Here is a 12,714-nt window from a genome sequence, read left to right on the forward strand (position 1 = left end):
CACTAACATACATTGAAATCTCTTACCTGCTCCTGCCGCCGCGGCTCCCTCCGGCCCGTCCGCTCCGTCTGCTGCCGCTGTTCCATGTGCACAAGTCCGGAAGCCGCGACCGGAAGTAGTAATATTACTGTCCGGCCGCGACTTCCGGTCCACAGGAAAATGGCGCCGGACGGCGCCAATTTCGAATAGGACTGTGTGGGAGCGGCGCATGCGCAGTTCCCACACAGACGCCGTACACGGCAGTCAATGGGACGGGAGCCGTTCGCAGTCCCTATGGGACTGTGGCTGCCGTATTCCATGTCTGTGTGTGTCGTTAATCGACACACACAGAAATGGAACAAAAAATGGCAGCCCCCATAGGGAAGAAAAAGTGTAAAAATAAGAAACAGTAAAACACAAACACACAAATGAATATAAACGTTTTTATTAAAGCACTAATATCTTTAACATATAAAAAAATTATTTGTGATGACACTGTTCCTTTAAGCTCTTTCCCTTTCTGCCTACACCCGGTTTACTACTTACTTACGATGCCTAGGAGAAAAAGACCGCTGAAGAAACCGGAGAAACTCCTAGATTTCTTCTTTCCCGCGACCTCGGGCAGAATCCAAAATGGCGCCGGGAAAGAGTCACGCGCGGAGTCTCTGACTTCAGAGCCTGCTCTGGAACATTCAGAGCGGAGAGATGAGGATGCGGTGCACGCTAGGAGGAGTACATCCTTACCTCCTAGATCGAGATCATCAGTATTGCCTCCCCGTGTCAAAGGCATAACAGACCGACATTTATCAGGCGAGGAGGAACTTACCTCAGGACAACAGGGCGTTGTCTGACGCCGTTAACAAGATGGGAACTCGTCAACTTCCTCATCTCCTCGGCCGTGTAGTCCTGAACCACGGAGACCGAGGATACAGCTACAAGACACCCTCCTGACACAGGTGAGAGATACACCCTCACCACCGCTATCTGTGGCAAATGAGCTCCCTGACGGGTTTGATGATTTACCGGCTTCCAATATGGCGGTCACAGAAGCCACCATGAAACATATGTTGCAGGCCTTGCGCCAATCTCTGCAAGTGGGGTTTGCTAACCTTATACATCCTATTTCCACCTCTCTGCAAGAAGTGGAGAACCGGGTTAACCACGTGGAAACAAAAATGGGGTCGTTTGCTACTTCACATAACGATTTTATAGACGCTCATTATGGCCTTGAAACGGAAGTACAACAGTTACGTGCTAAAGTCGCCGAATTGGAGGATAGATCAAGGCGCAATAACGTGAAGTTCCGAGGAATCCCTGAATCGGTTATGCCACAAAATCTGACCCTGTATATACAATCTCTGGCAAAATGCCTACTGCCTGACTGCACTCCGCAGGACTTGATTATCGACAGAGCACACCGGTTACCACGACCTAAACATTTAGGAGAACATGTTCCAAGAGATGTATTGGTTTGTGTCCATTTTTTCCAAACCAAGGAAAACCTGATGTACGCGGCTAGAAAGATGAATCGCCTGCCGGAGCCTTATCAGATGGTCACTCTATATATTGATCTATCGTCTGCAACCTTGCAACTTCGACGCCAACTATCCCCTATTACTTCTGCATTGAGAGATCAGAAAATGTTATATAAATGGGGTTTCTCGGTTCGCCTGCTCATCACCCGAAATAATGTTCTGCACATCATTAGAACGCTGGAAGAAGGTTCTGCTTTACTACACCAATGGAGGATTCCGCTTTCATCAAGGCATGCTCCTCTGCCAACATCTCCTAAACGTATCACTGATAGATGGCGTTTTGCTTGCTCTCCAAAGCACCCAAACCGTTGAGGTACTTTCGTTATATTACAGGTGCTTCCTCGGGATGTTTCTCCCGAGTCTTGAGGAAACTCACTGACTGTTCTACCCCCCTTTCGTATAAGACGGCTATAATGCTGTTATGGTCTAACAAAATTTTGTTTTATTGCTGGTATATCAGCTTGTTTCTCTATATGTTTGTCTATCTTTCCCTGTTAGTCATTATGTGGAATGATGTATCAACAAATTTTTTCTTCATGGCTGTAATTGCAATGTGGTATAGTGATGATGGGAGTAGTCGGTTATCATGTAATATCAAGCTCAAATGTGAATACTCAGAATCTTACTATGCACTTATTGACACATCCCAATGGTGTTAAAAATTGCATCCCTTAATGTGAAAGGTCTTAATAGTCCGCAAAAGAGAGCATATATGTGGGCAGAAGCCCGTGATTTGTCATGTGATGTTTTCTGCGTTCAAGAAACGCATATTATCCAGAAAGATGCGTTTAGGATTAAACACCCTAACTTCCCAGTAATATACCAATCGCACTACGCCTCTAAATTCAGAGGGGTTCTCCTAGCTGTAAAAAATACCATAGCATTCCAACTTATCCAGGAAAAAATAGATACTGCGGGCCGATATATTATTTTGGTATGTTCTCTCAATAATGTCATTTATACAGTGGTGTCGGTTTATGCTCCTAATAAGGGACAAATTCGCTTCTTTAATAAGGTATTGCGTCTCATATCTAAAGTGAGGCAGGGAAAACTCCTTATATGTGGTGATTTCAACACGATAACGGATACGAACCTGGATACTACCTCTAGTGTGAGAAGACAACCCAACTCATTGGGTGAGAGTTTATGGAAGGCGGAATTATACGATGCCTGGCGTGTTTTACATAGCACGGAGAGGGATTACTCTTATTTTTCTGCGGTTCATAATAGTTATTCTAGGCTGGACATGTTTTTGGTAGAAAGAGCATTATTGTTCATGTCTAAATCCTCTACCATTGAAACTATCACATGGTCTGACCATGCGGCTATCACACTCCACATAGAGGAAAAACATAAAGCTCCAGACACCTATCTCTGGCGCTGCAATCCATACCTTCTCTCTCATTTTGCACATAAATCTACGATAGAACGTGACCTCAGGGAATTTTTCAGTTTAAATGCCCCTTCTGTTACTAACTCAGATATTCTATGGAATGCTCATAAAGCATATATTAGAGGAACTTTCATTAAACTCGGACATAGAGACAGGAGGGAACAGACAAGACGGACAATGGCCCTTATAGAAAATATTAAACAGCTAGAAATATTAAATAAAACCCAACAAACCTCAGATCACGCTGAGAAACTCATGGATCTCAGACATCAATTAAGAGAGTGCCTACTACAAAAATATGAGAAGAAGGTTAGGAAGACTAATTCCTACTATTATTCTCAAAACAATAAAGCGGGTAAACTATTGGCCTCTAGACTTAAACGGCAATATACGAAAGCCAGAATCCCATTTCTATTAACAGAGGGAGCAAAGGGAAAGGTGTATGATCCGAGAGAAATTGCTAACAAATTTAAGACTTATTACTCGTCGCTTTACAATTTAAAGGAGGACCCTGAATCCCCTCAGGTGACGGAAGACAACATTCAGAAATTCTTACAATCTATTAATCTCCCTACTTTGACCTTAGACCAACTGTCCACCCTTAACTGTCCCATTACTGACGCAGAAATTTTGACTGTAATTAAAAAACTTCCTTTGGGGAAATCACCAGGCCCTGATGGGTTAACAAATGAATATTATAGAACCTTCCACAATATCCTTATTAAGTATCTTAGACAGACATACCAAGACGCGAGTCTACATGGCAGATTCCCCAAAGAGAATCAATCCGCATTGATAGTTACCCTTCCCAAACCAGGAAAGAGCCCAGACGTTCCCCAAAACTTTCGACCTATTTCGCTGTTAAATACTGATTTGAAGATATATGCTAAATTGCTAGCATCTAGATTAGCTCCACTTTTACCGAATCTGATTAAAGAAGACCAAGTGGGATTTATAAAAGGTAGGCAAGCTACTGATAACACTAGAAGGGTACTAAATATCACTAACTATCTATCCACACGAGAGATACCTGCAATTTTACTTTCGCTCGACGCCGAAAAGGCTTTTGACCGCATCAATTGGATGTATGCCTTTTCCGTGTTGAAGCGGATGGGCTTCTCGGGACATATTCTATCCGCAATTCAAGCTTTATACTCAGACCCTTCGGCCAGGGTATTTACGAATGGCTCTTTATCAGACGAATTCCCCATTACTAATGGTACCAGGCAGGGATGCCCTTTATCCCCTCTCATTTTTGTATTATCTATTGAACCCCTTGCGCAGGTTATACGGGAAGACAGCTTTGTAAAAGGTATACGAATTGGAGATCGTACGCATGTTATATCTTTATATGCGGATGACGTTATACTTACAATGAAGGCCCCCGGAAATATCGTTAAAGAGAACTCTTGATATTATCAAGGTATTTGGGAATATCTCAGGATATAAATTGAACGCGCAGAAATCACAGATACTACCTTTTCACATCACCCTTGATCGACTCTCCATTTTGAAACATAGATTCCCTCTGGATTGGCAATCAGAGGGTATACAATATTTGGGCCTCACGTTAACTGTTTCACACCAAAAACTCTATAAGGCTAATTATCTGCCACTCCTAGAAGCTATCTCCACTGAAGCATGTCGACTTTCAGCATTTTAAGTTTCGTGGATTGGCAGAATAGCGGCTTTTAAAATGCTCCTTTTACCAAGACTTCTTTATCTATTCAGAACACTCCCTATTGAGGTCCCAGGATCCTTTTTTACTTCCATACGTCGGGTTGTTTCTTCGTTCATATGGGCTAACCGCAAACCATGAATTTCATACAAACTACTTACTAAAGATAAGACGAAAGGTGGCTTGGGGGTACCTGATATATACGACTATTTTGTAGCATGTCAGGTTTCGCAATTGAAATGTTGGTGGCAGTTGGAAACTGCTAAACACTGGGTACATATTGAAAATTTTCTGTCTTCCCCTACCAATTTGAAAGCGCTATTGATAGCTAATCTATGGAATATTAGAGTACTTACTCAGATTTCTCCTTTCACGAGGTCATCGCTAATATGCTGGGCTTATTTCCATAGGAACTCAGAAGTAAACATAGGTCTGCCAAGATCATATGTACCTTTGGAAATGATGAGCGCTGCTATACCAGATTTAAATGTTCATTTATGGGTGAAACTAGGTATTTGCTCAATGGCAGATTTATACGACAATAATCTCCTCAAGTCTTTTACGGACTTATCGGCTAAGTTTTCGCTACATCGAGGTGAGTTCTATAAATATTTACAAATAAGAAATTTTTTGTCCAGCACCAATATTGGTCTAATCAGATATAATTCTCAAATATTTAATATATTTCAAAAAGGCACCAAAGGTCTAAAGCCGATCTATAGTTTGTTACTTGATCATATGATTTTTCAGAAAGCATATCCTTTTAGAGTGTGGGAACGAGAGATGGGTGCTCCCTTCACTGAGAAAGAATGGACAGGTGCACTAACTTTAATTCATAGATCATTTAGATGTAGCTCCCACCTCGAGGCGGCTATGAAAACTATGCTGAGATGGTATTTTACACCTGACCGATTACATACTATGTATCCGAGTACGCCGTCTACTTGCTGGAGAAATTGTGGGTGCAGAGGGTCCTTATACCATACCCTGTGGAGTTGTCCTATATTGAAGTCATATTGGGAAGATATCTTCCGATTATTATCTGATGTATTAAAACTTACACTTACCGCTCTACCTCGATTGGCATTACTGTTTATAGGTATCCAGGATATACCGGCACAATGTAGAATTTTGACCTGAAAAATTCTGCTCCTTGCTAAATTAGTTATAACCCGACATTGGAAGAGCCCGAAGGCTCCAGTTCTTGAGGAGGTGATCTCACTATTAAATACCACCTACTTGTATGGGAAGCTCATTGCTTATGGTGCAAATACTGTCGATTCCTTTTCGGCTATATGGAAAGCATGGACTCAAAATGTCAATTTTAAATGCGATGCATTGTATCCACACTGATTTCATCTTTGTTAATGTTGTGTATGTTTGTTATATTATGTTTTGTTTGTTTCTTTGAAAGATGTCTAAAAACTGATGTAACTATACAAGATGGTTTTGAAATGTTTGTATATGATGTGACATCGAAATTCTTAATAAAGACAAATTTAAAGGATAAAAGTAATCTGCGGCAAAATCAAGCTTATCCCTAAGGAATGAACAACTTTGCAGATAGTCTTGGTTAAAAATATCCTATTCTCCTATTCAGACCTATAGTAGATATCTCCATGGATAGACTATAATGGTATGTGCACACGATAACGGCAAATACGTCTGAAATTACAGAGCTGTTTTCAAAAGAAAACAGCTCCTGAATTTCAGACGTAATTGCTCGTACTCGCGTTTTTCACGGCGTCAATTATGAACGTAATTGGAGCTGTTTTTCAATGGAGTCAATGAAAAACGGCTCCAATTACGTCCCAAGAAGCGTCCTGCACTTCTTTTGACGAACCGTCTTTTTTACGCGCCGTCTTTTGACAGCGACGCGTAAAATGACAGGTCGTCGGCACAGTACATCGGCAAACCCATTGAAAGTAATGGGCAGATGTTTGCCGACGTATTGGAGCCGTCTTTTCAGGCGTAATTTGAGGTGTAAAACGCCTCCATTACGTCTGAAAATAGGTTGTGTGAACCCAGCCTAAGAATGCCCTGTGTAGTCTGATCCTGCAGTGATACTACCATCTGCCCGAATGTATGTAAGCAGGGAACAGATAAAAGGGAGTATGACAGCAGAAAGACTGAACAGGGCTTGGTTGTAGTCTGTAACCATGGAGACACAGGTCTATATTAGTATTGGAAAGTTTAAAAAAATAATAAAATAAGTACACAAGATAAAAAAAAACATATTTCCAAAGTAGTGAAGAATTTATAATTTAATAAGTTTAAAAACAAATTTTGCATATATTTACATAATTCAAATAGTAAGCAATTTTAAAAACAATGGGGCTTATGTATGACTGGAGTACGGAGCTGCAGAAGCCAATAGTTTCTTAGACATTTTATCTACATAGATGAGCTCCTGATGACAGCTCAGAGGTAACTATGTGTAAAGATATTTATAAAACATTGAAGGCATGGTTTACTTTTTCCCCATGTACAAACTTTCATACATGGCCCCTCAGTATGTTTATACTTATGTAGGAGTGATACATACTGATAATCAAGAAGACAATGTTCTGTACATACATAGTTCTCCAAGTAACATTCAAAGACATGTTAAAGTCAGAAGATGTAAAAAAAAGAAAAATTAAAACAAAAACAGTAGTCATGTCATATTGTATTTACATACATCAGTTGTTGATACTTCAGGCGTCTTGCACATGATTGAATACTGTCAATTTATCATTTTATGAATGCTTTCATACCAGTTAGGCTGGGTTCACACGACCTATTTTCAGGCGTAAACGAGGCGTATTATGCCTCGTTTTACGCCTGAAAATAGGGCTACAATACGTCGGCAAACATCTGCCCATTCATTTGAATGGGTTTGCCGACGTACTGTGCAGACGACCTGTAATTTACGCGTCGTCGTTTGACAGCTGTCAAACGACGACGCGTAAATTGACTGCCTCGGCAAAGAAGTGCAGGGCACTTCTTTGCCACGTAATTTGAGCCGTTCTTCATTGAACTCAATGAAGAGCAGCTCAAGATATACGAGCGTCACAGACTCCTCGTATAATACGAGGAGGAGCATTTACGGCTGAAACGACGCAGCTGTTTTCTTCTGAAAACAGGCTGTCATTTCAGCCGTAAAAGCCTGCTAGCGTGTGAACATACCCTTATACTCGGAATGTTTACTCGTATTTCCTGCATGCTGTACAGACATTGTGATATTGTTGTTGCACTACATTCCTTTTATCTGTTATACTGTTGGAGGACAGCTCAAGTTAATAAAACAAATCAACAAGTCCACGCAATAAAGTATTTTTAAATTAGGCCTTCTATATTTTCTAATGAGGATCCCACTCTACAGGTCATGTTATATGAATGGCTGGACATCATTGTCAATGTAAATGGAACAGCAGCGTAAACAGAATTACCAATCCTGAATGCAACTGACATTTCTCCAGCTGAATGCTGCAAATAAAAGCTCAGATACTCATAATAAATACAGTGAGAAAGGTGAACAATATGTTCCAACATTCATAAAGTATTGCAATTTAACGTTATAACATTCAATAATATGTGCTATTGTATCTCTGGTAGAAGCTTAGAGGCACAAGTCATGTATTAATGGAGTACGTAATCCGTGCTCTCACTGACAACTGTAGCTCTGCTCTAGAGAATGGCAGGCCCAGACTTTTTGTCATTGGGTATCCAAATAGTAAACACAAGATGTAATTCTTGTAAGAGGTTAATCCTTTGCCCCTATTGCGCCTTCTCTCAAGCCTGCAAGCCCATGCGATGGAAAAAATCACCCACTCTACATCAGGACTGTCATTTAGGCTATGTTCACACCAGCTATCAGCATCTCATCAGGGTTTCTGCTGGGGGTTTCCATCACTTTTGATGGCAAGAATAGCACTGTATGTATCCTATTTGTGCCGTCAAAACCAGGGAAATCTCAACAGAACCTAACTAGTCTGTGGGGTCCCATTGGGCACCATTGTGACCTGTAATACGGCAAATTCAACACACTATTATGACTTTCATTCGGATCTTTTATACCTAGTATGTAAAGTCTGTTAACTCTTGATAGGGGCGCTCGCTACAGTCATAGCATTTAATCAGTAATAAACAAGACAAGCGTCAAGCATGTTCTATTTCTGTTACCACCAATGGATCAACTTTCCTATTGGTCAGAACCGATCGATTTAGTAACTTACAAATAACGATTGTCTTTCCCAGTTGAATCTTTAACAATTATCATTATGTGTATAGGGCTTCCACTACTTATCCCAATCACCCAATGATATCTATACGTTTCTCTTGTTTTGTTTGTGGATGTTTTATTGATTGAAACTGCAAAATATACATGTTAAATGTGACTCTGACTTTTACTTATTCGGTTGATGGTCTGTATTTACATAAATAAATCAATGGTCTTTCATGACATTCCATTCTAAATCAATAAGCATAAAAATGGAGTTGTCACCCCCCCCTTTGCAGATTAAATAGCTTCCACTCTTCTAGGAAGGCTTCCTACAAGATTTTGGAGTGTGTCTGTGGGAATTGTAGCCCATTCATCCAGAAGATCATTTGTGAGGTCAGACACTGATGTTGGATGAGAGGGCCTGGCTTGCAAGCTACGTTCTAGTTAATCCCAAAGATGTTTTGAAAGGGTTGAGATCAGGCTTCTGTGCGAGCCATTCAAGTTCTTCCACACCAAACTCACCCAATAATGCTTTTATGGACCGTGCTTTGTGCACTGGAACACAGTTATGTTGGAACAGAAAAGGGCTGAGACCCAAACTGTTCCCACAAAGTCGGAAGCAAAGAATTGCCAAAAATGTCTTGTTATGCTGAAGCATTCACTGGAAATAAGGGGCCTATGCCTACCTCTGAAAAAAAAACCCATAGAATTATCCCTCCTCCACCAAACTTTACAGTTGGCAAAATGCAGTCAGGCAGGTACTGTTCTCTTGGCAATCGCCAAACTAAGATGCGTCCATCAGACTGCCAGATAGAAAAGTGCAATTTGTCCCTCCACAGAACACGTTTTCACTTCGCCAGAGTCCAGTGGTGGCGTGCTTTACGACACTCCATCTGACGCTTGGCATTGTGCTTGGTGTTGTAAGGCTTTCATGCAGCTGCTCAAGGAATCCCATGCCATGAATCCCATGCCGGTGCAAAGTTTTTGTGCAGATGTTAGTGCCAGGAGTGGTTTGAAACTCTGCAGTTATTGAGCCAGCAGAGTGTTGGCGACTTTTATGAACTATGCGCCTCAGAATTCAGTGACCGAACTCTGTAACTTTACGTGGTCTGTCACTTCGTGTCTGAGTTGCTGTGGTTCCTAAACACTTCCACTTTATAATAATACCACTCACAGTTGAATGTGGAATATCTAGGGGGGAAGAAATTTCCGTAACTGACTTATTGCAACGATGGCATCCTATTACAGTACCACGCTGGAATTGAGTGAGCTCTTTAGAACGACCCATTCTTTCACAAATGTTTGTAAAGGCGGGCTGCATGGCTAGGTGCTTGATTTTATACAACTGTGGCAATAGGCCTGAATGAAACACCTGAATTCATTAATTTAGAGGTGTGTCCCAATACTTTTGTTCATATAGTATATTTGACTATTGCCCAAAAGAGTTAAGCATTCCTTTTATTGAAACCAAAGGTCAAACTATATGTGCTTAACACCACCAGCCTATGTCAATGCCTTTCATTCTGATGCCACAGCAGGGTTTTGATGGTACCAACCAGGCCAGGTTGTGAAATATCGTAAGGACGTGAGCAGGTCTGTACATCTTCGAAGGGAGGATAAGCGCTTTGTTAAAAGAGTCAGCAATTAAAATAGTCTTTATTTTCAAGTATCAGAATCAGCATGTATGTAAGGCTGGCTATACAGAATAGATAGCTGTCGGACGAATACTCATTCAGTCGACAACTTTTCTTCTCGATCCCCCATACACCTGCGCGCATGTATTCTGAATGGGGAGAGAAGAGTAAGCTGCTGCCAGACACCCCTGGCCGCGACATCTCCCCTGAGAACAAAAGGATCAGGCATGTTGAAACCGAATTGCCCAATCCTTAGTTGGGAGGCCCTCGTACATATTAGATGGTCAGTTTATTCTACCCTAATCTGAAAATGAGAAAACATTCAAGTAACCATCGACTGAGAGTTGGAGATGACGAATGGGCTTCTGCAACAGCAAAGTATAAAAATCAACACATTGAAGTCTGAAGCACAGAAGAAAAATTGGTCCTTTTATATTGTGAAAGAGTTCATGAGTTAGAAGTTCTATTCGGTGAATATGAGTATACACATCACAATGTCTTACTGGCAAGTGTAGGGGTATGTTCACACGCAGAGTTTTCAGGCGTATTTTAGGGCATTTACGCCTCAAAATACGCCTTGAAAAACGCTAGCTAAACGCCTACAAACATCTGCCCATTGAATTCAATGGGAAAATCGGCGTTTAGTAAAAAGACGGTCCGTAAAAAGAAGCATGTCACTTCTTCAGCCGCTTTTGGAGCTCCATAAACGGGTAAAAAAAAAAACGCCTCCAAAGACTTTTTCAGCTACAAAAATGGCTTGAAAACAGCTCCGTCTTTTTTAGCCGTTTTTGATTTCGCGCGTGAACATACCCTTATAGTGTAGTTAAGAAATAATTGTAAAAAAAAAGAATATACAAAGACAGAAATCGGGATCGACTACCTGTGTCAGTAAAGTATATACAGAACTGGGCTTGAAAACATTTCCAGTTAACCCTTTATGATTATTTAGCAATAACAATAAGCCAAACGGAGGTGGATATTTCAAAGTGCAAATCAGTTATTCTGGCTTGAAAAGGAGAAAATGACTGTTAACCTACATTCTATCCTGTTGTGACACAAAGAAGAGTAATTTCTCGTACAACATACTCCTCCCCAATTATACTCGCAGAAGATGCAATAAATTAATTTGTTACTCCTGAACAGAGGAGCTGCACAGACTCGGTATTTGCAGACATTTTTGGAAGGTGCTTCTAAATTCCTGCAGTAAAGCTTTGATCTGTGCATTTGAAATGTATGTAAATCAAGTCAATAGGAAATGATCACAATATATAAATAAAAGTCTGTCAATGCAGAGAGCCAAAAAAGCTGCATAGTTCATATTTCTCTATGCTGTTGACCTAATATAGGCCACTGTAGAAAATAACGTACAGCATATTGTAGGGATAAAATGCTCTCCAGATCTTCTCACAGCAACTTAAATAAGAGGCCAATCCACGATGGGTGAGGCATCTTCGGTTGCATTGCAGCTCACTGGCAGGTCACTGGATTAAAAAGATTCCAGCTCATACAAGTTCAACTTACAGCCCTCTGTTCTGCAACAAGACTTCTTTTATGTTCATTCTGCTTCTCTTTTATATTGGTAGATACTGCTGTCATCTGACTCGAGTCACTGTAAGCTTAGGAAGATACAAACGTGTATTAGTATATAAGTTGTGGTGGCATAATATATGATCTAGTTGTAGAGGTAAATACAGGAAAGACTTTGGCCCACATTTATTATTCAGTTTGCGGCTAATTTTGGCAGACATTGGACACGTTGAAGATATGCATCTAAAATTGTGCCAAATATTTGCAAAAATTTGAAACATTTGTCTTCTCACTCCAAAAGAGAGAACCGGTAACAGTGAGTGTGGTCGGTACTTTTAGACTCATCTATCAAATGCAAAGGTTAAAGAAATGTACAAATCAGTGACACAAATGTACTGCTGTTTTAAGCTGGCATAAAAAAATTATGTTAAACAGACAATTCCAAAGGCACCAGGAGAGCACCATTTAATAAATTTGGCACAATTCTTGTCAACTACCCTCTCCAATTTCATTGCATGTGCAAAATATGACATTATTTATTAATTGTGGGCCAATGTGTGTAAGTTATAAAACAGGATAGTACAATAGGTCATGGGACTAACATAATATATTTCCTCTGAATGGCAGGACATTTCATATAAGCCTGTAGGTGTCACAGTAGTGTCACTTTTTGTAATGGGTTTACATTGATATTTTAGTTACACAGTTAAAAGAACTGAGAAGAGGTGATCAAGAAAGAGGAAATACAAAGTCCATTATTGAAC

General features: G+C 40.5%; 1 protein-coding gene across 3 annotated transcripts in view; it reads right to left on the bottom strand.

Annotated features, from left to right (window-relative positions):
• Nucleotides 1-6,831: 6,831 nt before the first annotated feature.
• The window catches only part of MCF2L2 (MCF.2 cell line derived transforming sequence-like 2), a 396,533-nt gene continuing 390,650 nt past the window's right edge, over nt 6,832-12,714 (bottom strand). For all 3 annotated transcript variants that reach the window (XM_075861683.1, XM_075861681.1, XM_075861682.1), the window contains one exon: nt 6,832-12,039. In XM_075861683.1, coding sequence (XP_075717798.1) covers nt 11,936-12,039 — 104 coding nt within the window. In that variant the 3' untranslated portion in view covers nt 6,832-11,935. The remainder of the gene's footprint in view (nt 12,040-12,714) is intronic.

This window comes from Rhinoderma darwinii, chromosome 4 (assembly GCF_050947455.1).
Source record: "Rhinoderma darwinii isolate aRhiDar2 chromosome 4, aRhiDar2.hap1, whole genome shotgun sequence".
NCBI lineage: Eukaryota > Metazoa > Chordata > Amphibia > Anura > Rhinodermatidae > Rhinoderma > Rhinoderma darwinii.